Below are 25,955 nucleotides of genomic sequence, written 5' to 3'. Positions count from 1 at the left end.
AGATTTCTGAGGTTGGAGAAACATGGTCAGACTTGTGTCTTAAAAGTACTCATTTGTAGTTGTTTGGAGGATCAGTTGAAGAAAAGATGATCTTCCAACTCTTGTATTGTATGTTCTAACATTCTATGTTCTAATGTTTTTTTTTCCAGCTCTAACCTTCAACGTCTTAATGTTCTGTGTTCTTAGGTCCATTTCCAGGTCTAACATTCTATGATTCTATAACCTTGACATTCTGTAAATGGGCTGTTTATAGCTGTATCTTAAAAGCCACTGTTGTTTAGGAGTGAATATTAGCAAGTTCATTTCAGGGGAAAGGAAGGGAGGAAGGGAGGGAGGGAAAGAGGGAGGGAAGAGAAAGAGAGAAAAAAGGAAAAGAAGAAAGAAGGAAAGAAAAAGCGAGAGAAAGAAGGTAAGGAAAAAAGAGAGAAAGAAAGGAAGAAAAAGAGAGAGAGAAAGAAAGAAAAAGAAAGAAGAAAGAAAGAGAAAGAAAGGAAGGAAGAAAGAAAGAAAGGAAGGAAGGAAGGAAGGAAGGAAGGAAGGAAGAAAGAAAGAAAGAAAGAAAGAAAGAAAGAAAGAAAGAAAGAAAGAAAAGAAAGAAATGTGACCAGCTGGCAATCTGTTTATGTTCTGGGAAAGATACACCATCCAGTCTCCCATAAACACTTTTTATTTGGTTTGGTTTGAAGAATATTTTTCATCTCTAGTGGATGTTGAAAGAACCCAGGGCCTTTGGAATACCAATTGGATTCTCTCTGAGCTTTTTCTTCCTTGTTTCTATGAGAAATGGAAATGGTCAAGGTATTTTGGTGGCCTTCCAACATCTATTTCCTTGCATGCTAATGAGAATTGAAGATATCATTATATTTCCAGAGATAAGATATGTATGTTTGTTTCTAGTTTCCAAAAGAAACATGGAATGGGGAGCATTTATCCTGGCTTTTTTCTTTTTTTTACCAAGTAGACAACATTCCCAATTAAATGATAAGTCTCTGAGAAAAGTTCAATTGTATTCCTTAACCCAATGATTCTCTGATCGGATGAATCCAAAGAGCTATGTAAAATTCTCCAAAATTCCCCATCTCAGAAAAAGATCATTTAAATTAATTATGTTTATTTTTTAAAGTCTCCAAAATAGTCCTCCTCCAGAGACTGTGGGATATGTGTTGGACCCCTGAGTTCAAAGGATCATAGGCTTACAGTTGGAAGGGATCTTAGAGAACATCAAGTTCTCTGTCCACTAAAAAGACCTAAATTAAAATTCTGCTTCAAATATTTACTGTCTCTGTAACCCTGAGTAAGTCACAGCCTCTTGGCCTCAGTTTTCTCACTTGCAATTCAGAGATAATAATAGAACCTCTTGCATAGGGTGGTTGTGAAAATTAAATGAGATAACACATGTAAAATGTTTTGTAAACCTTAAGAGTGCTATAAAAACGCTAGCTAACATGATCATTTTTAAGGTTTGTAAAGCACTTTACTTATATTATCTCAAAGGTTATGCCAGGAGAGCTCAAGGTGGGCCAGGATCTACCAAGAAAAGGCTTCATAACCAGGCTTGATGACAGACTGGATGTCTGTCCTTTAAGGTCAGCTCAGCTAAGTGTGAAAACTCAGCCCCAAAGAACTGAACTCTAGGTGAATTTATTTAGCCATAGCCTGTCATGATGACCTTCTACTAAAGTTTGGGGGAAGGGATGGAAAAGGGGTTCCTGTCTGCCTAGCCAAAAGGAAGATCCATACCAATGAAATCATGGCTCCTTGGAAATATTGAAAAACAGCATGGGGGGAGGGGGACAAAGAGGACACTGGAGTCAGGTGATCTAAACAAGGGTGGGGAACCTTTGGTCCCAAGGCCACATGTGGCCCTCTAGGTCCTCAAGTGCAGCCCTTTAACCAACTCCAAACCCTCAGAACAAATCCCCTTAATAAAAGGATTTGCTCTGTAAAACTTGGACTCAGTCAAAAGGCCCCACCCAAGGACCTAGAATGCCACAGGTGGCCTGGAGGCAGTAGATTCCCCACCCTTGACACATCCCAGCTAGTAAATGGCCAATTTTCTTGATTCACTCTCTTGACAATCAGTCATAAAGATAACTGGAATAAACTTTAAAATGTTCATCATGTCTAGAAAAACCTCAGACATTTGCTAGTACAATTTCAGCATTTTACAAATGAGGAAACTGAGGCCCTGAGAAGAGAAATAATTTTTCCCAAGATCACAGGGTTAATAAATGCCAGGATCCTGACCAGAATCCAGTTCTCTCCTGGCTCCTAGTCTAGTGAGATCTTCACCACAGTACTCAGCCAATTGGTTAGGCAACTAGCATTTAAGACCCTACTCCATTCCAGGCACTATGTTACACGCTGGGGACACACAGCAAGGTGAAAAGCAGAACCTGCTCTTAAGGAGATCACAGTCTAACGGAGAACACAACAGGCAAACAACTACATAGCAAAAAGACAGACAGACATAGGATAAAGTGGAGATGCCTTTAGAAGTAAGGCTCCTCGCAGACGGTGGAACTTCAGTTGAGACTTGACAGAAGCCAGGGAAGCTCCACTCAGTGGAGGCACACAGACAACCACAAAGTAGGAGTTCGTGGAAAGCGGTATTTCCCTGGGGGTGACAGTTAGTTGCTATCGACTAATAGGGCCCACACTCCCTCCTCCACATTCTCCAGCCCCTCCCTAGGGTCGCACCAGGCTCAGCCTCCCCATTTTCAGGCCGCACCCTCCCGGAAGAGGGTTGGGGTGTGGGAGGAGGGGGAGGTCCACGGGGGAATCCTCCAGGAGCTGTGAAAGGCAGATAGCTGAGATGCAAATACTCCAGGTAAGCCCGATCCCTGTAGGGGCAAAGGGTTGGGTAACAGCTCCCTCCGGACTCCTCCTTAGTCTCCCTGATCTGCTCTCAAGGCCATTTCACAACAGCTGGCCTTCCCTTCAACCCTTCCGACTGAGCACGACTCCCCTCAACTTCCCCCAACTTCCTTCTTACATCTGGACCCTAATGGTAGCGCCCAGAGGCCACACCTGGACGCGTGTTCCCCGGTTGAAGGCGTCCTCCTACACATCTGGACTTCTGCCTGGCTCGCTTGACTTCCCTAGTCGCTGAACATCTGGTCTCTTTCCGCCCACTGTCGACACCCCCCCCCCCCAAGTCAACTTCCAGATCAGGTCTGAGTGACCTTAATCTTTGATCCTGTGTCCTCCCTGAGACTGGTTTGCTGAGCTACCCCACTCTCGATGTGGATTAGGGCAGCTCCTGACAGGTGGTTAGGAATTACCAAACCGGCAAAAATTTTAGGCTGAAATAAAACTAGTTGGTTTTTCTCATCGCCTGGGAGAACACTCTCTTCACTTGATCGCAAGTACGCATAATTACACAGCTCCCCTGCCCCCACCCCCAGCTCCCTCGGAATCTTATTTTTCAGCTGCATAAATCTTTAACTTTTTCGAAATGGGAGGAAGACTGTCAGTTGACTGAAAGAGAAACCAAGGATCCGGGGGAGGAAGAAATTTGGCCAAAATCACAGGGGAAACTAGAGTCAGAACTGAGACTAGAACTCACTACCCCCGCAGTGCTCTCTCCCCAGTGCCACAGGAGTGTCTCCTGTCCTTCAGCACAGTTATTACATTGTTAGAGTTTTTCTTATTATGATTTAATACATTTAATCGCATATATTATTTAAATACAAGATGTCCCCAAAGTCCTAATGCAGTTTGAAGCTTTGATAGCCATGGGAGCCATTTAAACTTCAAACTTCACTAAGACTTTGGGGACACCTTATATTTGAGTATATGTTCATGGCTACGCTAATGCCACAACCCCACTAGTGAGATCAGCATTCTCATTAATGAGTAATTTATCATATTTGTTACATGGTCATTTTTCATGTTTGCTATATTGCTTTGTTTCAGACACTTCATTTAGCAAATCAAAAAGTGTATACTTTGTGTAAGTCTGTGCTAGATGGATACAGAGATAAAAATCTTAACTCCTGGTCTCAAGGAGTTGAAGGAAGCCTGGGAAGCAGCAGGGTTACTTAGAATAGTAGTGGTAGTACTTTAAGAGGAGGCAATATAGGCAGGCTTTGTTATTGTTTAGTTGTTTTTCAGTTGTGTCTGACTTCTTGTGACCCCATTTGGGATTTTCTTGGCAAAGATACTGGAGTGGTTTGCCATTTCCTTTTCCAGCTCATTTTACAGATTGAGAAACTGAGGCAAATAGGCTTAAATGACTTGCCCAGGATCACACAGCTAGCCAGTGTCTGAGGCTGGATTTGAATTCAGGTTTTCCTGACTCTAGGCCCAGCACTCTATCCACTATGCCACCTAGCTGCCCACAGGCAGGCTACTTGTGTGCAAAATAGTGAGACCTGATTATCAGAACTGGAGAACCAATAAAATTAAATTGGCACATCATCCTGTCAGCTGATTGAGAGAGGATTTCCCAACCTAATCTACCACTTGAATCTTGAAATAGAGTGTTTAGTATAGTAAGGCACTTTAGTATATAGAATGTTAGAACATGGGACAATAGAGAAGGGACTTGAGGAGGGCCTGACTGAGAGGTAAGCAACTATTCAGGGCTCCATAGAGCTCTTCAGCCCAGAGAGCATGAATAGAGCACATTCCCCCTGGGGAAGATACCAGGCCAGACTGAAGATATCAGTTGATCACTCGACCAACATTCCTTAGCTCTGCAACTCAACCTTTCTCTAGAGGGGTTAAATCAATGGAATTGGGTAACTCCAACTCAGAAGAGTTGCTGTGGACCCAGACTGACCTGTGCCACCTCAAAGCCATGCCTCTTTCACTGGGAATGGGAAGGAAGCACTGCCTTCATCTTTGTGTAGATATTTCCCCTCCTCCACTCCATAAAAAGCATTAGAAAACAATGTACTCACCTCTAAGATTTTTGCACTTTTTTGGAGGAAAAAAAAATAAAGATTTTAATCCAGAAAAACAAAGTGAACAACCAAGGGAGAAAGTGTTTCAGTCAAACTGGACAGTTAACTGGACCCTGAACTTGACATTCTATCTCCTGTGTGATACCCAAGCCCTTCTCCACGCCTGGAATGTGCTCCCACTTCATCTTTGTCTTTCAGAGTCTTCTTTTCTGAATCTCCTTTCAAGGCTGAGTACAGGTGCCATCTCTGCTAAGAAACTCCCCTTGATCTCCCTGCCTTAGTTGTTAATGCCAGCTTCCTCCTCAAACTTTCCTAATGCACTTTTAAATCTTGTATTCCATTTATCTGCGTACATTTTCTATCCACACCCCCTTCAATCCCTGTAGAAGGTAAGCTCCTTGAAAATAGGAACTGGTTACTCTTAGCTTTGTATGCCCCCCTATCTAACCAGTGTTTGTGCTTCACAAATGCTTGCTGACTTGAATTCAAACAGAGAATATTAGAATTACGAGAGATCGTAAGACATAAAATGTCAGTGTGGGAAGGGACAGTCATTAGAACACAGAACATCAGAGCTGGAAAGGATCTTATGACAGAGAATATTAGAACTGAAAGAGACCTTAAGCAGAGAATGACTGTCAGCCCTAGAAAGGACTTGAGAAAACAGAATGTTAGAATTTGAATGTTAAGCACCAGGTCTAGAAGGGACTTTAGAACACAGTCAGTCACAGAACCACTGTTGTAAAATATTACTACTGCCACGGCCCCCCTGGTGAGGTCAGCGTTTGGCTGGAAAGTTATCTTGGGCTACCTACTGGGTGGTTACCGGGAGTTCTGGCCTGATGCCATCTGGGACTTTCTTAACCCAGCTCCTGCTCAGGGGAAATGATTCTGCTGAAGCAAGGAGGGGCTCTGGTCGAGGTACTCATGAGGATGGTATGACTAGGTTCCTAAAGTCTATGACAAATTTCTTTGTCTTTTTTTTTTTTTAATCAAAAGAAGGACTGGACTTTTTTTTCTTTTTTTTTTTAACCATTGCAATTCAATGTCCAGGGGACTTTTCCACCCAGCAGGGTAATTTCTTAGTCATCCTCATTAGACTCCCTCCCCCTTCCCCCCATGACATTTCACCATAGGCTAGGACTCATCAAGTGGCTGAATAAAGACATCAGCATCTCACCTCACAAGAGAGGAGGTGACAGGAATCACCTCTCCTCTAAGCACCTGCTTGCCTGCTCCCTGGGATCGGTGGGTATCAGAGGACCTGTCTCCACTTGCCAAGAGCTCCCCAGATGGCAGAGAACCCTACTGATAGTGCCCCTGTGGGCCCCTGTCTCACTCCTGATGAAAACGAATTCCCCTTTGGATACCCTACCAGTATCTGCCAGAAGACCCCTGAGCCCAAATACTTGTGCTGTGGTTGTCACAATGTTCTGAAGAAGGCCCAGCAGACCCTATGTGGCCACCGCTACTGTGCTGCCTGTCTCTCCTGGATAGTGAGGTGAGGGGGGAGGGGAAGGAATGGAGGAGGAACTGGCTGGTCTGTCCATCTGTCTTCTGTCTGTCTGTCTGTCTGTCCATCTGTCTGTCTCTCCGGGACTCTAGGTATCAGAGGAAGGGGAGAAAATGGACTAGCTTAAGGTTTTGACAGAGACATTCCTTTGAAGAAACACAATGGTCTCCTTCCCCCATCCTACACACCAGTGCTTGAAACCAATACTGTAGTGTAACATTCCATGTTCCATGTTCCAACATTCTTTGTCTTTCAGCTGCTTCCAGCTTTGACATTCTGTGTTCTGACATTTTATATTCTGAAATCTTTTCCAGCTCCATAATCTAGGAAATACAAATGTCTCTGAGAAAAGGAACTCACTGACTTTTATTCATACCCAGATATAAATGTCTGACATTAGCTCTCTTCCTCAGAGCTAAAGTCAGGAGATCTGTGTTCTAGCCCTGGTTTTGCCACATGCTGTGTGGCTGTGACTAAGTCCTATTTCCATCTTATAATATAGTTCTCATATTCTACAAGTTAACATTCAGTACTCTAAGGTCCTCTCCAGCTCTAATGGTCAATTTTCTAAGGTTTCTTTGTGCTCTAACATTGTGTGTTGTAATGGCCCTCTGAGCTCTAACATTCTATATGTCTATAATTCTGTGGAGTGATCAAAAGCCAGTCTGGACTCTGTGCTCTGTGTTAGGAATTTAAACCTTCAAGTTGAATAATAATAATAACTAATATTTATATAATGTTGATGAGGTGCCAGGCACTGCACTTTACAATTACTATCACATTTGATTCTAACAACTCCTATAACAAGCCCATGTGGGCTTTTTGGCCCACAGTTTGTTCTCGCTTCATAGCTTTGGTGCTTCTAAATCTTGCTGTGGACAGGGCCTAGAGAGGTGACCCATTTTTATCTGTTCCAGAGGGTGATTCCTAGGTTTTCCAGTTTGGGATCAGGACGGGTAATGAGAGGGACAAGCTGTCGATGTATAAACCAAACTTGCTGAATGTATTTTGCCAGGATCAGCAAAAGCCCTATATGTTCAAGATGCAAGGAAGAGAATCTGCAGGCTGTGGGAAATGAAAGTTTCTTATCGGAAGAGAAGGTATGCTTGTGTGAAAAAGATCCCTATGCTGCCTTTATCTTGTATGGTGAAGAGTATGAGACAGGCCTTCCTTATCTCATCAACAGTCACAGTGCCTAAATTATCACTATTTAGTCCTTCGGTAATCAAAGGATTTTTGTCCCTTATTAAAATACAAAGCCCTCTGGAGGGGAACATTATAAAAAATGAATGTTTAGCTGAGAACAAAGAACCTTTGGGAATGGCACACAGTACTGGTTTCCTGAAAGGGAGGGAGAAAAAGCACAAAGAGAGAAGTGAGCACTGAAGGGGAGATGAGAGATTTACAATTGTTCCTCAAATGAACTTTTCGATATGTTTGTTTGTTTTAAGAGCAGGCAGTCTTTTGAGATAATCTATTCCAATTCCCTCATTTTACAGATGGGAAAACTGAGATCCAGAGAAGTGACATGACTTTCTCTCTCCTCACTACCTTCCCCTCCACATACATTGGAGTTCATTCCCCTACTTTAGCCGGTCTTGAATATAGCTTCTTGTACATAAGTGTAGGCTATCCCAGAGGAAGGCCAGATTAGAGTGGAGTTTGGAGTTAAGTAGGATAGCGGACTCTGACAGAATCAGGAGTAGAACCTGAGTCTGCCATCTCAAGCTAAGCTCAGGCTAGCCTCAATGCTCTGCTCCCTCCCAATGCTCTGGACCGCCATCTTATGTCCTGTTCTTTCAAAGCCCTGCTAGATGACTCAAGTTGTTCATGTGTTAAATTACTCCCATCTGAGGACTGAGTGACTGGTAATGGACTGTTCTTCTCAGGTAACACAGTTGCATTTTGACAAGGGCCTCCAGTGCATTATCCCTCAAAGGTGACACTAGTGGGGGAAACCCAGGCACTGTGGTCAGATTGGTCAGAGAGAGCTTTTGAGTGTGAGGGTAAGGAGAAAGGGGCCAGTTTTAAAAAACAGAACCCAAATCACACTCAAGTCCATCATTTTGGATAGGGTGAGTATGAAGGAAACCAATGGTGCAATCTTAGTCACAGACCCTGTGGGGAAGTACCAGGGACTTCTCCGACTCCTGACCCAGGCCTGAACTTGGGTGAGACATTTAAGGATTTGAAGACAATAAGACTGTATTAGAGTGTTTTTACATAATGGATATTTCTTGATCTCCAGCTTGTCCTTTAGAACAAGACACAAAATGAAGGTCATCTCCAACTGCCTCTGAGGCTTAAAAAGGTTGAGCGACTTGCCCAATGTTACTCTGCTAAGAAGTAGCTGGAGCAATCTTTAAAGCCAGGGCTGCTGTCTATAAACCCAGCTCTTTCCATTACAACATCAAAGTATGGAAAAATCTACATACATGTGGCTCAGACTAACCTCTTTGTGAAAAGACATAGCTCACCAGCTGGTTATCAGTTTGTCCTTATCCTCTTATCTCATTAAGCTAATTCTGCTCTGAAGTGTTCTTAGGATTCATGAGGTGATTGGCTGAACAGAGGACACAGACATGAAAGGATTAATTTTAGGCCTTGGTACAAGCTTTGTTTGCCTGAAATGATGTTCCAGTAGCTGATAGGGTGGACATTGTGCAGAGATGTGGCCAGGCCAGGTGATGAACTGCTTTTTTCAAGGTGACCCATACTGTTCCATGTATCTGAGACATGTGACTACTTTTCTTCATCCCCTACTTTGTGTGGCTCACAAAAGAGACAGTGTGGTACATTGGAAAGACCATAGAATTTGGAAGTAGAAAACCTGGGTTCAAATCCTGCCTTCACCATTTGCTACCTCTGTAATTTTGAGCAAGTCCCTTTCACTTTTCTGGGCCTCGGTTCTTTGATCTAGAAAATAAAAGAGTTGGACTAGATCAAAGGTTCATAACCTGTGATCTGAGCTTATGTGTATATATACGTTTTGATAACTATTTCAATAGAATTGGTTTCCTTTGTAATTCCATGCATTTTACTTTAAGCGTTTAAAAACATTGTTATGAAAAGGGAACCATAGGCTTCCCCAGACTGCCAAAGGGTCCCATTACATACACAAAAATGTTAAGAACCCCTTGACTTGGGGCAGCTAGGTGGTACAATAGACAAGAGCACAGGCCCTGGAGTCAGGAGGACCTGAGTTCAAATCCAACCTCAGACATTTGATACTTACTAACCATCATTTAATTACCTTGCAAAAAAATAAATAAATAAAAAGAAAGAAAGAAAGAAAGAAAAAAAGAAAGAAAGAAAGAAAGAAAGAAAGAAAGAAAGAAAGAAAAAGAAAAAAGAACCCCATTGACTAGACGATCTCTAAGGGCCCTTCCAGATCTAAATCTTATAAAACGGTCAAATGATATTGCATATTTGTTCGAGAAGTTGAGGAGCTTTGGCTTCCATCAGGTAGGGCACCAGGACGTGATGGAGGGAGCTCTCGGATGGCCATTAGAACACTAGAATCCTGATCCCCAGCTCAGTTATTGCCTAGCTGTGTGATTTTAGATCAGTCTTTTTCTCTCTTTGGGTTTCTGTTTCCTCATTTACAAAACTGTGTAGTTAAATTAGGTGGCCTTTTAGGTCCCTGTGATTCAGTTTCCTCTACTGGGGCTCAGGGCATTAGACTGAACAAGGTCAGGACTGTCCTCTGATTTTCTTTCAAAGTGTTCCTTCTGAAAACTCAGTTGAATAATGAGAAATTACTTTGGCTACATTGTCTGGCTCAGTTTTGTTTGTTGTTCAATTGTTTCAGTTGTGTACAACTCTTTGTGACCCCATTTGGTGTTTTCTTGGTGAAGAGAATGGAATGGTTTGCCATTTCCTTCCCCAGCTGATTTTAAAGATGAGGAAACTGAAGTGACTGGGGTTAAGTGACTTACCCAGGGTTACACAGCTAGGAAGTGTCTGAGGCCAGATGTGAACTCACAAAGATGAGTCTTCTTGACTTCAGGTCTGACACTCTATCCATTTCACCACCTAGCTTAGTTTTATGTGACAATCAAAAATCAGTCTCTGAACTAGAAGAACAAAGGCTGGGCATTCTCTGATCATGGCCCCCTAGAGGCAACCAGGTGGTGTAGTGAATAAAGTGTTGTTACTAGAGTAGAGAAGACCTGAGTTCAAATCCTGCCTCAGATACTTCCTAGCAGTGTGACCCTGGGCAAGTCACTTAACCTCTGTATCTCTCAACTGTAAAATGCAGATAATAATAGCACTTACCTCCCAGGATTGTTTGAGGATTAAATGAGATAATATTTGTAAAGCACTTAGCACAGTACTTGGCACATAGTAAGTGCTGTATAAATGCTTATTCCCTTCCCTCCTCACAGGCAAGAGTAACACAAGTGGCCCCAGAGGAAGGAAAGGGAAAGTGATAGGAAGACTTGAGAAGCTGTAGGGGGGAAGAGTTCCTGTAGAACAGAAGGGAAGGAAATTTAGCCAGAGCACCTTCTTCCCAGAGGTTTTTAGAACCAATATGTTATAGCAGAAAGAGTGCTAGATTTGGAGTCTGGCTTTGAATGCTACTTCTGCTACTTACTATTTGACCTTAGGAAAGTTACTTTATCTATTTTGGCCTCAGTTTCCTCATACATAAAATGAGGGTGGACTAGATCTCCAAGGCCCCTTTAAGCTTTCAATCTCTCCTAGAATAAGTATTCTGTCAGGTGTTACATATAATAATAGTTCTCTGTATAACAAGGCACTTTTTCTGCCTCAGTAATAAAACCCCCTTAGACAAGATTTTGGGGAGCAGAGTCCATTCTAATAGTGTAGAGCATTATAGTGGTGCCTATTATGTTGTTCCACCAAACCTGACTTGTGGTTGACTCCACAGGAAGACCATAGTATATAGTAGGGGCATGGGTTGTTAGAATGGGTGGGAAGCTTAGAACACAGGTTATAACAAAATGTTAGAGCTAAAAGGGACCTTTGAACATAGAATGTTACAGCTGGAAAGGAACTTAGAACATAGAACCTCAGAGCTAGAAGGGAGCTTAGAACCCATGATGTAAGCACATAGAACAAAAGAGCTAAAAAGGGCTTTAAATAGAATGTCAGTGCTGGATGAAAGCTTAGAATATGGAATGTTAGAATATAAAATATCAGTTCCAGAAAGGATCTTGGAGCTTGTTTAGTCCAACCTCTTCATTTTACAGATGGAGAAACTGAGTCCTCTAAGTGAAGTGGCTTGGCCTCTTGTTCAGTGAGATTATTGCTGAACCATGACTAGAACCTCCCTCTCTCAATTTTCCTTCCACTTCATCAGGCTGCTTTATAGAGGAGAGGAGCATTTAGCCAGGACCTACAGGATCGGTGGGATTTTGCTGGGCAGAGGGGAACAAGGTTGAGCTTTCAAGGGTCCAGGTGGAACAGCACCAGTGAAGGTGCCCAGCCCTTCTGGAGGTCCTTTACCCTTGAAATCCTACCAAGTTAACTCCACTGGAGCTTCCAAAAAGGAGAAGTTCTTACAGCCCTTGGCAGTTCCCAAGCAAAGTAAACAACTCTGGAGAGACAAATTCTCAGGCATGGGGCCAAGGAGCCCCCTACACCCACTCCATTCTCTTGGGGGACAGGTACCGTTGCTAAGTCTGTACAAAAGCAGTATTGATACTCCCTTTACTTTATAATACTAGTATTCACGAAGGCAACAGTCCTGCCTAAACAAGGCACTCCTGGCCAAGCCCCTCCAGCAGACCCTGAAACTGTAGCTTGCTCCAGGACTGCTGAGAACACACTGGGAGCCCATGATTCAGAACAGCCTAGACAGAAGGACAAGTGTTTTCCGTATGTTCTCATGGGTGGGTGTGTGTGTGTGTGTGTGTGTGTGTGTGTGTGTGTGTGTGTGTGTTCACCTTAGAAAGTCCACCCAGACTTTGTTTTCAGTGATTTCCAACTATCTGGGACAGTTCATGGCATTGAGCACAACCCCCATTGACATAATGGTGGTATCTGTCCTGGGGAAGATCCAGAAGCCTGAGGCCCTTTCTTCTAGGGCAAAGAGCTCAGTGTCCTCAAGCTTCTGCACCCCAAATATTATCATGGAAGGTCAGAGGTAGAAGAGTCCTTAGAGATCATCTGGTCTAGTTGCCTTATTTTACAGAGGAGGAAAACTGAAGCCCAGAAAGAAGTTCACAAGGCTAATAAGTGTTCCATCTGGGAACCAAACTCAGGTGTCCTGAAACTCAGTCCATCAAACCATGCTGCTTCCTTTCCTAACTCTGTCTAAGACAACAAACAATACCACCACCAGCAGCAGCAACAGTCATTACTGACGTACTAATAATAACTGGTTCTGGAGTTTATAACACATTTTATACACATCTGTCTAAAGTTCAGAGTGGCATTGTAGTGTAATAGAAAGATCATTGGCCTTGGAATCAGGCAAATCTCAGCTCTGGTACTTACTGAGTAACCCAAGGCAAGTAACTTTTCTGTGTCTCCATTTTCTCATCTGTAAAAATGGGGGGGGTGGAGTTGCATGTGGTAATATCTATACTATTTACTTCACCGAGGTGTGAGGAAAAGACTTAGTAAACTTTAAAAGGCTTTAGAAATGTGAGTTACTATTGTAATCTACAACTCCGAAAGGTAGGTAAAATATTCAGTATTTACCTGAGTATATGAAGTATCTCCCCAGTAGAATGCAAGCTCCTTAAGGGCAGGAATTATTTCTTTGGTATCTTTAGATCCCCAGCACCTAGTGCAGTGTCCTGTATAGAGCAAGAACTTACAAATATTTGCTGAATTAAACTTTAAATTGTTGAATTGAGGTAGATAGCACATTTCACAAAGAAGGAAACTGAAGTTCTTGCCCAATGTCACATGGCCAGTGCCCACCCTAGAGCCCAAGCCTTTCTGACTTCAGATTCAGTGTCCTGCCCCACCCTAGCCTGCCCTGCTGAGGACTGAATGTGTGTCCTCCCCCTTGCCCTGTCTCCTGGTCAGGGTTCTGATAAGTATGCAACGTGATAATGGATGCCGACATGTTTTAAATAATATAAAAGTGCTCATGCAAGGGGTTATGATTCTGGTGATTTGATGCTACTGTTCTCTGTTCTCCAGGCTTTCATTGACGCTGCCATTAATAAGGAGATCTCTGAGCTGAGCGTGCATTGCGTGATTTCTGGGTGCGGCTGGACTGGCCTCATGAAGAATTTTGAGGTCAGTGGAGTGTGTGGGTAGTTGGTTCAACGTCGTCCCAGAATTCCAGGGTCTCAGAATAGAAAGGGATCTCAGAGATAATCTAATTCAGCCCATTCCTAAAATAATTCTATATCTACAGTGGGCAAATAACTACTTCCAACCTCCTCTTAAAGACCTCCAGGGATAGGGAACCTCTTATCTCCTAATACAACTCATTTCACCTTTGATGCACTTCTTGCACTTTTCACTCCCAGGAGAACTGTCTATCAGTGAAAATTTAGGGTTAGCAAACTGTTTTATGGCTTTATGAGTATTATTTCATCTGCTTATCACAACCTTTGGCGGTAGGCAGTAGGTGCTATTATTATCCTCATTTTACAGATGAAGAAAGTGAGATGGACAGAGTTTCAGTGACTTGCCTAGGATTAGACAGCTAGGAAGTGTTGAGGGCAGGATTTGAACTCAGTTCTTCCTAACTCCAAGTCTGGCATGCCATTTAGCCACCATCAGAGGAACTCCTGAGTGCTAGATGCTAACAAAGGCAGAGGAAGGCAGGGTGATATAGTAGATAGAGCACTGGTTAGATTTAGAGTCAGGAACACCTGCCTCAGATACTTAGTGTGTGACCCTGGATATGTAACTTAACCTTTCTGGGATTTATTTCCTTAATCTGGAAAATTCTAGGGCTGGACTTTTTTTTTTCAGGCAATTGGGGTTAAGTGACTTGCCCAGGGTCACACAGCTAGCCAGGGCTGGACTTAATGACCTCTAATGTCCCTCCCACCTTTAAACCTATGATCCCATAGGAATGCTTGTCTTTGTCAATAAGAAGCTTCTTTTCTGCTCAGAGTAGATGAATCCACACATTGAGCTATCTAACGTGAAGAGTTTGGGGAAAGTTCACTTGGGTACAGCCATGGATCCTGTAGGATTGTTTTCTCTACTTGGAATCACTCCCTTTCCCAACACTCATCCACAACCTATTCAGAGATTGACATCCCCTATTCCAATCCTGTCCCAGTGCATAACTCCTCCTTACAACATCCCTCACCAACACACAGTCAACCTCTCTTCGACCCTTTCCAGGGACACAGAGCTCTCTACCTCACAAATCATCCTATTTGCTTGTGTACAGGTCTAATTATTAGCAAGTTCTTCCTTAATCTCCAGGAATGACATTCTAACAGTAAAATTTAAGCCAGTGTTAACATTAACATGCCAGGATACAGTAGGAATACTTGGCAATAGGCAGGCCTTCCTGGAAGTCCTCAAATCATACCATATAGATAAGAGCACTAGACTGAATTATCTATCAATTAGAATTATTTATCAATCAGCAATCATTCTGAAAGCACCTACTCAGATGTCAGGTACTGTGCTAGGGATACAAAGACAAATATGAAGTTGTGTCTGGCCTTAAGGAGGTTATATTCTATCAGGAAGGACAGCAGGCCCATATACTTGTTGTTGTTTAATCATTTCACTCACGTCTGACTCCCTGTAAACCCATTTGGGGTTTTCTTGGCAAAGATACTGGAGTGGTTTGCCATTTCCTTCTCAAGCTCATTTTGCAGATCAGGAAACTGAGGTAAGCAGGGTTAAGTGACTCACCCAGGGTCACACAGCTAGTAAGTGTCTAAGGCTAGATCTGAACTCAGGTCTTTCTGACTCCTGGCCCGGAGTTCTATCTACTGCGTCACCCAGCTGCCATGTATAGCTCTATATACCAAACAGAAACCTTGGACAGGAAGGCATAGCTCTTGCAAAAGGGGGTGCTTAAGCTAAGTGTTGAAGGAAATTGTAAATTCCAAAAAGTGGAAGGAAGAAGGAGACCTTTGCAGGCATGGAAGACAACCAGTGCAAAGTCCCAGAGAGGGTAGATGGAGTGTCTTGTGTGAAGAAAAGCAAGAAAGACAGATTATTATGTTTAACAAATCTGGAAAGGTAGTAGCCAGGTAGTGAGGAGTTTGAAATGCAAAACAAAGGAGTTTGTATTTGATCCTGGAGGTAATAGGGAGCCACTGGAGTTTATTGAGGCATCTAGGTGCTTTAGTGGTAGTAGAGTGGTGGCAGACCTCGAGTCAAAAGGACAGGTCCTGAGTCTAAAGCTGTGTGACCCTGAGCAAGTCATTTAACCCCTATCTGCTTCACTTTCCTCAGCTGTAAAATGGGCATAATAACACCTACCTCCCTGGGTGGTTATGAGGATCAACAAGATATTTGTAAAGTGCTTTGTAAAGTTTAGCATGCTATATACATGCTAGTTATTATTAGTTACTATAAAGTGATATAATCAGGCCTGCAGTTTAGGAGATTCACTTTTCTGGCTGTGGAAATGAATTGGGGTGGGGAAAAATGGAGACAGAGAGATGAATTAGGAGGCTCCTTCCACAATCCAGGTAGGCTGGTGGCTGCATGAATGGAAAGAAGGGACCATATGTGGGAAATGTTGTGAAGCTGGAAAAGACAAAATGTAGCAACTGTTTAGATTTTTGAGGTCAGTGAAACTGAGGGATCGAGGCCGATACCATGGTTACCAACCTGGGTGATTATGTACTTAATAGATTCTGGTCCTGGTTCTGACACTAGCTAGTTGTGTGACTTAGAGCAAATTAATCCCTCTCTGTGCCTCAGTTTCCTCATTTGTGAAAAAAGCATTAGGGACTAGAATATTTTTAAGGCCCCTCCAGTTTTGAATTCTACTTTTTAAGGTTTCTCCCAGCTTTTGTTATTTTGTTATTTTGTTCATACTCCAAATGAGGGGAGTGATGATAATCCTCTACCCTTTTTAAAATACCTAGCTCTTCTACTAGTCCCCAGTCCCTCTGTCTGATGTTGCCACCTATTACATTTTATTTTCTATTTATTGGTAACTGTGGTTTCCTGTTTGAAAAGGTAAGAGGCTGAGCCTTCTCGCGTAGAAATCAAGCTCTTTTGTACTTTGAACTAGTGTGCCATAAGCACAGTCCCCAAGGAGGACATTTCCCCTGCACGTACTCCAGGTGGCTTACAAGAGGGCCAATACTCACAGGTAACTGAAGATGAAATGAGTGGTGCTCCAGAGAGCACAGCCACAGGAAGAGCCATGGGACAAGGGAGAGAAGATGGGGCCCACAGGGAGTATTTTGTTCTAGTTAAAAGCTAGAATTTCTAGGGTTTGGTTTAATTAAGCCCCTTATATAATGGTTTGAATCAAAAGAGAAGTTATTCTCCAAAGAAGGCCACCAGATTGATCTTCCTAAAGCACGTCACTTCCATACTGAAGAACCTTTAGTGGTTTCCCATTACTCAGAGGATAAAAATCATTCTCTGTCCTTCCTCTTTCCCTTCTCTCTCTCTTTTTTAATGATTCCATAAACTTTTTTTTTAAAAGACACATTTGGCTCACTCTTTCCCCCCAGAATTTTGACCCAAACACTCCAAATATATTCAGGATATAAAGGAACAAATATTTCAGTGTTTCCTCCCCTTCTCTTGTCTGAGACTAATGATCTGAAGGTCTAGGGCTAGAAGGCATCTTAAAGGTTGTCTAGTTAAGCCCTCTTATTTTATAGAGGAAGTGACTTGGCCCGGAAAGGTCATAGGATCATAGATTGAAATCTTAGATTAAGAGGCCAATCCTTCATTTTAGAGATGAGGAAAGTGATGCCTGGAAGTGAAGACACTTGCCCAAAGTCACAGAGATAGTTAATGTCAGAGGTGGGATTTGAACCCAGTTTCTCTCACTCCAGAGTCAATAATATCAAATCTGCCACCTCTACAGGAAGATAAAGCGCCTTTGCCCAAGATCACACGTAACTAGTGGCAGAACAAGTACTAGAAATCAAGTCTCCTGACTGTCCTCTTTCCAATACAACACACTGCCTCACATCTGGCAGATACTTTCCAAAACGTGAGCCATTATTGTTTCTGGAGGCCTTTGGTACAAAAGGTAAAGAGGAATGGTGCTGGAGTTAAAGGCCCTGGGTTCATATCCTGCCTCTGACACTTCCAACCCACCTGACCTTGAGCAAGTCATTTGTAAAATGACATGTAAAATGAAGGTATTGGATTAGATAGTCTCTGACCTCCTTTCCAACTTCACTTCTGCAATTCTATGATTCTGTTGCCTACCAAATCAAACTTAAACTCATCTTCTGGCTTGCAATGCCCTACCCAGTCTGGTGCCAATCTTCCTTTCCAGCCTTATCTCATATTATTCTCTGTCACTCGCTCTAGACTCAATCTAAACTTGAATTACTCTGGCCCTCTGAATATGAATCAAGCTCTCCTGCTGTGATTCCAGCAGCTCTTTCAAGATGCTCAGTAGAGATGGGTTTCAGGCACTTCACCTGAAGCAATGCCAATGATTTTTGGAGGGCACAAAAGGTGCCTTCAGAATTTTGTGCAGTGCTTTGGGGGCAAAAACACATTTGTGCTGTTCACGTTGCAGGCATCGCCTATGAAGGAGGGTACTATCTGGATTAGCCTACCTACATCTGTCTCCACTACCTGCCAGGATTGGCTGAGGCATAGCAGACTTCCTGCTTTGGCTCAAACCCCGCCCCCCTCCGACTGCCCTCCTTCTCTGGCCCCCGGGTCGAACAGCTGTTTTGAGCTCCCTGCTGTTTTGGGCTCCTGCGCTGGGAACAGCATGTCCCTGGAAGGGGGAGCCGAACCTGCGGGGAGGCACCCAAACACGGTTTCCTGTGAGTTAGGCTGGGCTGGCTTCCACATCCTTACCCACTTTGCTTAATTGTCCACAGAGCTTTTTCTTTATTCCACTTTTGAAGGAGAGCTAACAGTGTTGCTACAGATTAGTTCAAATTAAAAGCCTATAAAATATTTGGTTCCTTCTCTTTCCTCTCCACCCCTTCCATTTAAATTTTTGTTTTCAATCTGCCCCAGAGGCTCATTGTCCACAAATATTTACAGAGGGCCCACTATGGGTACAACCATGTGTTGGGCATTATGGGGGATATAGAAGAGATGTGAAAATCACAGCCCCTCCCTTCTAGGAGCTTACAGACTAGTCAGGGAGACAAGACAGGCACATGGAAAGTGAAACAATACCAGAGAGACAGGGTATAATCTATTACTCAGTGAGTGACATAGTAAGCACCATAGGGGTTCAAAGGAGAGAGAGCTCAGTGGGGGCACGGCTGGTCAGAGAAAACTACACAGAGAGAGTGGCATTGGAGCTGGGCCCCGGAGAATAATTAGGGCTTGGATGAACTGAGAGGAGAGGATAAGAGGTTGAGGTGGGGCATCATGGGAGGTGAATTTCAGCAGATAGATGGGGGCCAGATGATAAAGGGACTCAACATCTCTAGAGTTCCCATCGGTTTTGGAAGCACTTTTACAAGTATCTCTTATTTGATTTTCACAGCAGGCCTGTGAGATAGGTAGGGCAGAGATTGTTATCATTTTATAGATGAGACCTAGGGAGGTAACTGTAACTTGCCCAAGGCTGCACAGCCAGCAAGTGGCAGAGTCAGGCTTGCTCCATCCACTAGATCAGAACTTGCTGGAGAAGCCAGAGCCTTGAGCATCCAGACATTAGTGCTTCAAAGAGCGCTGAATGTGAAGTCAGAAAAAGACCTGAGATGGAATCTCAGCTTGTCTATTTACTAATTATAGCTAGCATTTATATGAAACTTTAAGGTTTTTCCCTTTACAAAACATTATCTCATCTGATCCATGTGACAACCCTGTAATGTATTATTTTACCTAATTTACAGATGGGGAAACTGAGGCAGATAGCTGTGAAGTGATTTGCCCAAGGCCACACAGCCAGGCAGGATTTGAACTCAGGTCTTCATGACTCCAAGTCCATTTTGTCACCTAGATGCCTGTAAGAAGATCTCTGAGGGGCAGCTAGGTAGCGCAATGGATAGAGCACCGGCCCTGAAGTCAGGAGGACCTAAGTTCAAATATGACCTCAGACCAAACACTTGTAACTTACTAGCTGTGTGACCCTGGGCAAGTCATTTAACCCCAATTGCCTTAAAAAAAAAAAGAAGAAGAAGATCTCTGAGCCTTCAACAAGTCCCTTTCCATCATTGGGCCTCCATTTCCTCATGTATAAAAAGGGAATTGTACTAGATGATTATTGGTGGTATTCAGTCATTTCAGTCCTATCTGACTCTTCGTGACACCATATGGGGTTTTCTTGGCAAAGATACTGGAGTGATTTGCCATTTCCTTCTCCAGCTCATTTTATAGATGAGGAAACTGAGGCAAACAGGGTGAAGTGACTTGTCCAGGGTCAAACAGCCAGTAAGTGTCTGAGGCCAGATTTGAAGTCAAGAAGAAGAGTCTTTCTGATTCCACATTTAGTGCTTTATCCACTGACTAGATGAGACCTTAAGTCATTTTCTATGATGTCTGACTCTTGGTTATAAACTCATTATTAGCAACTGCAATAAATAAACTAAAGATGATGGGGGAGGGGGATAGAGAAAAGGAATCCTTGTTCCTAATTTTCACCAATTTTCTTTTCCACTGACCCTCTAGTGAAATGGTCTCATTACAGTCTCCTTTTCACCTATGAACAGACACATGTATGTGGAGGAATCTTCTTGAAGGAACACAAGCAGACCATGACCGAGATCAGTACAGAAGAGAAGGTAGGTAAGACCATTGAGGTGCCTTCTTCTCTTGCTTGGATCCTTCACAGTGCCCAGCCTACGGCTGGACAGCCAAGGAACACTTGCTCACTTAGACTTTGGAGAGCTGTCTCCAGCTTTCTGTAACCATTTCTGGATGGAGAGTTTCGCAATGATTCGGCCTGTGCTGTGAGGGTGCCTAGAATTTCCAAAAATGCAGAAATAGTAGTTCTTTCTGGTGGTTGCCACAGACTAGGGAGGATTTGTAAGAAAATTACCCAAGGGATGGAACTTTGTTTTTTCCAGGATGATTTGGTGCCAACTGAGGTCCAGGGTAGGTGCTCCTTTGCAGACATTGGCTGTTCGTTCAAGGTAGGCATCATTTTTGAACTTGGGTCCCAACATAAGAACAGATAGGCTGAACAAATAGCGCTGACCCCCAAGCCCAATCCCTTTCTCCCCACCTCTTCCTCCCACCCTTCTTTCACATGCCACTAGATTGATCTGAAAGTACAGCTTTGATGATGCTCCTTCATTGATGAAGTACCTTTTTTAATGTTTCCCCATTGACCACAAGATCAAAATGACCATATTTTGTCCTTCCATTTCTTTCTCCTTTTGAAGTAGTTCCATAAACTCTTTCTTTGAAGTCATAATTGGCCTACTGTCTCCCAAATTTTTGGGTGGGATTTCCCAAACATATCACAGAATATCATGATCAAATCTCTCTTCTGGGAGACAGCACTTTGGATATTTGAAAGCAGTGCTCATGTCAAGGCCTTTTGTCAGCAGGCTGAACATCCCTGATTCATTCAAATGGCCTTTATGGCATAGTTACAAGTCCCTTAATGTTTCCAGTACTAGATTTGGAGTCAGGGTTTTGTTGTTGTTATTTAGTCATTGGAATCAGAGTACCTGGGGTCATACTCCAGCTCTGCTACCTGTGTGACCTTTGCTAATGTCATTTAACTTCTCTGGACCTCAGTTTCCTTATCGGTAAATTGGGCACTTGACTATTACTCTTTCAGATCTTTTGCAGCTGTGACCCTCCTCCGGAGGCATTCCACTTTATCAAGGCCCTTAAAATGTGGTGCCCAAGACTAAACTCAGGTGATAGAGAATATTTCAAATGTTGAGTTTATATAAGATTCCACCACTGCTTTGTTATCTAAAAGATCCCACATGACATCACTGCTTTGTTCTAATTTCTCTCATTTTCAGTAGTCTTTTAAAGATTTTTTAGATATTGAAAACCTTTGGTCTATTTATTTCTGATGCGATATTTAACATTCCTAAAATATAGCATCAGAGTATCTCACTCTTCCTTCATTCAGACATTCTTCTGCATGTTTGATGACCCCCTCATTTCAATCAAAGCCCCTTCCCTTTGTAACTTTGGGAGTATACCCAAGTTACTGAGCCACCTCTGCCCTTAGGGATAAAGCAGCAAGCTGTTTCTCTGGGGATCTCCCCAGATGTGAGTTGTCTGTCAGCTTTCTCTACCCTCTCACCCTGACCGCCTTCCTCCCCTCTCTCAGCAGGGTAGCCAGGAAACGGTGAAGGAGCATGAGGCTTCCTCACTGAGGGACCATCTAAGGCTGCTGTTACAGCTTGTGAGCCAAGTGAAGGCCCAGTCAGATCCCAACAGAGAGAAAAGGATATCAGGCCTCAGTTGCACCAAGCCAAGTATGAATCCCCTGGAGGGGAACCTGTCTGACCTACAATTACAAGGAGCTGTGGAGGTCAATGGCGACTTGGAGGCTGACTGCTTCCATGCTGCGTCCTCTGACTCTGAGGAGGAGCTGGCCCTTCAGAGGTTCATGAAGGAGAAGCTGCTTGCTGAGCTGGAAGAGAAGCTGCATGTGTTTGAGAATATTGTGACTGTCCTGAACAAGGAGGTGGAGGCCTCCCACCTGGCCATTGCTGCCTCTGTACACCAGAGTGGACTGACCCAGGACCTCATCCTGGGCTTAGAGCAGAGGGTGAGATGCCACGGGGGCTCCAGCCCTACAGTCTGGGTCAACCAGAGACACGCTAGAGCAGGCCAGATTCATTTGTTCTATGCACAAAAATATTTGTTAGGTGTCGATAAGGTCTTGTGCCAACTATTGGGGGAGACACAGAGATAAGGGAGACCTGGGCTTATAATCTGGTGGGAGAGATAAGATAAGGACAGAAGTAACAATTCTACACGTGTGTATACACATGCACACACCTGTGTGTATGTAAACATACATATGTTTATATAGTGTATGCTATTGTATATTAGTCTGTGTTATATATTATATTATTTGCATATTACTAAGTGTAGCAGTGGAAAAGAATGCTGGATTTGGAGTCAGGTGATCTGGGTTAAAATCCTGACTTACTTTGCATAAATTACCTAACCCTTTTGGACCTTAGTTTCCTCATCTGTAAAATGAGGGGATAGAACCAAATGACCCCTAAGGTTCATTCCAGCTATAAAATCCTCATATGATATGATATATTACTTGAATTACATATGATAAGTCTTCTCTTATCCTCTCAGTTGGCAACCCTTTCCCCTCCCTCTCCCTAACCCTTACTTTACATAGTACTTTCTTTTGGACATTTCTGAAGCATTTATCATGTAATCTCACATATAATAGTTATGCTTTAACTTCCATTAGACTATAAGCTCCATGAGGAAAGAAGTGTATTTTATCTAAACCTTGTATCTCCCCCAGTCCATAGCATAGCACCCTGAACACATGCAGTGCTTATAAAATAGCTGTTGAATGTTGGTGGAATACTGAGAGGCAAAAGTCCTGGACTTGGAGTCTGGAAAAAGCTGGGTTCAAATCAAACACTAATTATATAACTTTGGACAAATCAGTTTCTTCATCTGTAAAATGGGCATAATAATACTTTCACTACCCACCTTGCAGGGTTTTTGTGAGGAAAGCAATCTGTAAACCTGAAAGTGTTGTGTCAATGTGAATTATCATAATATGTGTTATGATATTTGTATAATTGAGGCATAAGGGATAAAGAGCCAGCCTCAGTCAGGAAAACCTGGGTTCAAATCCAGCCTCTGACATATACTGGCTGTGTGACCCTGAGTAAGTCACTTCATCTCTCCATGCCCCAGGTAATTCCCTAAAACCTGTTGCAGACAAACTGCCTCTCTGAATTGATAGAGGGAATTTCTTTACTTATTTCCTGCACCAATGAAATCAAAGGTCTAGACTCTCAAAAAGTTATATAATAGCTAACAACTGGAACGATACAACTCTTGGAGTAGTTGGAAAGAAAGCACTTTTCAAACCTTCAAGTGCTATAGAAATGTGTGCTCCTAATATGCTACAAATTAGACTCTGGATGTGTCAGAATAATAACAATAACAGCATATGCATCTGTGATGATTGAAGACTCACAGAGCATTTTCCTCACAGGATTATTTCAAGGGGTGTAGTGAAGATATTATCCCCATTTTGTGGATGAGGACAATGAGTCTCACAGTAGGGAAATGACTTGCCTAGGGTCACACAGCTAGAAAGCAGCAGAGATAAGACTGAACCTATGTCAGAATCAGTACTTTTTCCGTTCTACTTCTGATAACTCACATTTCCTTGGTACTTTACAATTTACTACACAGCTCTTTTTTCATAACAGTCCCACAGGTATTATTCCCCCTATTTTTCACATGAGGCCACTGGGGCTCAGAAAGTTAATTAAAACCTGTCCATGGTCACATGACTGGTGAGAGCCGAGACTTGAACCTAGCTATTTTAACTTCCAGGTACAGTATTTTTTTCCACCACAGTGTTGCTGACTTCTTCTACAATGCTCCCAAGAAACCATGGGGCTCACCAGATGATAGATAATATTAGGACACCCCTAGAGTTGCAGAGGTTGATCTGGGATGGGGTCCCTATGTTCCAGGTCATGGATTTGCAACAGACCTTGGCCCAGAAAGACCTTGCCCTGACCAAGTTGGAGCAGAGCCTCCATCTCCTGGAGGAGGCTTCCTATGATGGTGTCTACCTATGGAAAATCACCAACTTCACCAGGAGATGTCATGAGTCTGCATGTGGAAGGATGGTCAGTCTGTTCTCACCAGGTAACTGCTTCACTATTTTTAGTATGAAGCACAGACATAAGCATCTATCTATTACTGCTTGTAAAAGAATAAGGGCTCACATTCCCACAGTGCTTTAGAGTTTACAAAGTGCTTTCCCCACAACAGCCCTATGAAGTATGTGATACAAATATTATTATACAGATGAGAAGACTGAGGCCCAGAGGTAATAAATGATTTACTCAAAAGTGATGGAACTTCAACCCAAGCCTAAGTCTTCTGATTCCAAGACACCACATTGCTTTACCAATAATAATAGAGCCAAGTACCTCTGAAATTTTTTTTCTAACATATCTGGTTATGTCCATGGTGGCATTAACTGGAAGGTACAGAGAGAATAAAGAGCATGATGATGTTTTTCACTGGGAATGTACTTAGGATTTCAGGAGGGAGAAAGAAGAGGAGGTAATCCTTAGCTAATAAGTTTGCCCAGGAGTAAAATTTGTCCTGTTAGGAATGTGGTTAGTGAAATGTCTGTGGACTGGTATGATTCCAGCTGCCTAATTGGACACCTACACCTACCTGTCCTGTGAGCACTTTAAACTCAATATGTCCAAAACTAAACTCATTATATTCCCTCCATAATTCCCCTGTCCTCTATCACTGAAAAATAACCCTGTTTCTTTTTTTCATTTACCCTAGTTTTCTTTGTGGTGCCATCCTCCCAGATACCCAAGGTTAACACTGCAGAGTAATTTCTGATGCTTCTTCCTTTTATTTCCACATTCAGTCATTTACCAAGTTTTATTGATCAATCTCCCCCCTCCCCTGTCCATATAGCTACCATCCTAGTTCAGACTCTCTCTACCTCTCACCTGGACTATTATAATAGCTTTCTCTAGCCCCTGCCCCTTCCAACCTGTCTCAGATACCACTGCTAGATTAATCTGCCTAATATGAGACTCTGATGGCCTCACTCCCTTGTTCAAGACTTTCAATGGCTCCTCATTGGCTAAAAAAGTCAATAATTTAGAGACTGGCCTTCAAGGTCCTCTAAACTGAATTATATTATTATGGGTATTTTGTTTTTTTACAACACCATCTCTTCCAAATATATATTTCTCCTCCTTTCCTATCTAGTGAGACATCCCTTTTAATAAAGATAAGAAAAAGAAAGAAAGAAAGCAGTTCAGGAAAAGCTAACAAAGATACCAACCAAGTCTGACAACATATGCAATATGCAACCCATATATATACAATGTATGCAACCCATAGTCTCCCACCTCAGGAAGGAAGTGAGGGAGATACATTTTCTAAACTCTTCTCCAGGGCCAAGCGTCTTAGTCATTATAATTATAAAATTTCAGTTTCATGCTTTTTTTAAAAATTTTCATTGTTGTAATAATTGTTTATTGTTTTCCTGGTTTGGCTTATTTCATAATTTCTGATGGCATTAGTAATATTTCATTACAGTATAAATGTTAAATAATAATGCTACCTTAAAGAGCCTGAGAATTACAGAATTTCAGGTTATGTACTGCCTCACTGCTTTGTCTATCCCCTAAGTAATGTGACTGATTGAATCCTTAGACTTATAGGCATTTAGAGTCAGAAGAGACTTGGAGGATCATTTAATCCAGTTCTTCCATTTTTAATAGCTTAGATAAGTTACATAACTTGGAATAAATGTTTCCTCATCT

General features: G+C 42.6%; 1 protein-coding gene across 4 annotated transcripts; it reads left to right on the top strand.

Annotated features, from left to right (window-relative positions):
- Window positions 1–2,762: 2,762 nt before the first annotated feature.
- LOC114046852 (TNF receptor-associated factor 1-like) lies at window positions 2,763–24,575 on the top strand. Of its 4 annotated transcripts, none has more exons than XM_027867413.1 (8): window positions 2,763–2,830; window positions 6,047–6,411; window positions 7,439–7,523; window positions 13,546–13,644; window positions 20,163–20,234; window positions 20,520–20,585; window positions 21,755–22,195; window positions 24,120–24,572. In XM_027867413.1, exons 2-8 carry the CDS (start codon window positions 6,203–6,205, stop codon window positions 24,393–24,395), a joined length of 1,248 nt encoding a protein of 415 aa, XP_027723214.1. In that variant the 5' UTR covers window positions 2,763–2,830; window positions 6,047–6,202; the 3' UTR covers window positions 24,396–24,572. The 4 variants fall into 4 exon arrangements, with proteins under 4 accessions (XP_027723214.1, XP_027723212.1, XP_027723215.1 ...); XM_027867411.1 differs by having other exon boundaries at window positions 21,752–22,195; XM_027867412.1 differs by lacking the exon at window positions 2,763–2,830 and having other exon boundaries at window positions 5,953–6,411; window positions 21,752–22,195.
- Window positions 24,576–25,955: the final 1,380 nt, after the last annotated feature.

This window comes from Vombatus ursinus, unplaced genomic scaffold, assembly GCF_900497805.2.
Source record: "Vombatus ursinus unplaced genomic scaffold, bare-nosed wombat genome assembly UNPS02014786.1, whole genome shotgun sequence".
NCBI classification, from domain to species: domain Eukaryota; kingdom Metazoa; phylum Chordata; class Mammalia; order Diprotodontia; family Vombatidae; genus Vombatus; species Vombatus ursinus.
The sequence above is the reverse complement of the archived record's forward strand: the minus strand, read 5'-3'. Positions and strand labels throughout refer to the sequence as shown.

What these genes read in the sequence shown, in the direction of transcription:
- LOC114046852 (XM_027867411.1), top strand. Translation starts at nt 6,203, where the DNA reads ATGGCAGAGAACCCTACTGATAGTGCCCCTGTGGGCCCCTGTCTCACT. An exon ending in GCCTCATGAAGAATTTTGAG is followed by an intron (nt 13,645 to 20,162) that starts GTCAGTGGAGTG and finishes ACCTATGAACAG; the next exon opens with ACACATGTATGTGGAGGAAT. An exon ending in TCCTGGGCTTAGAGCAGAGG is followed by an intron (nt 22,196 to 24,119) that starts GTGAGATGCCAC and finishes CCTATGTTCCAG; the next exon opens with GTCATGGATTTGCAACAGAC.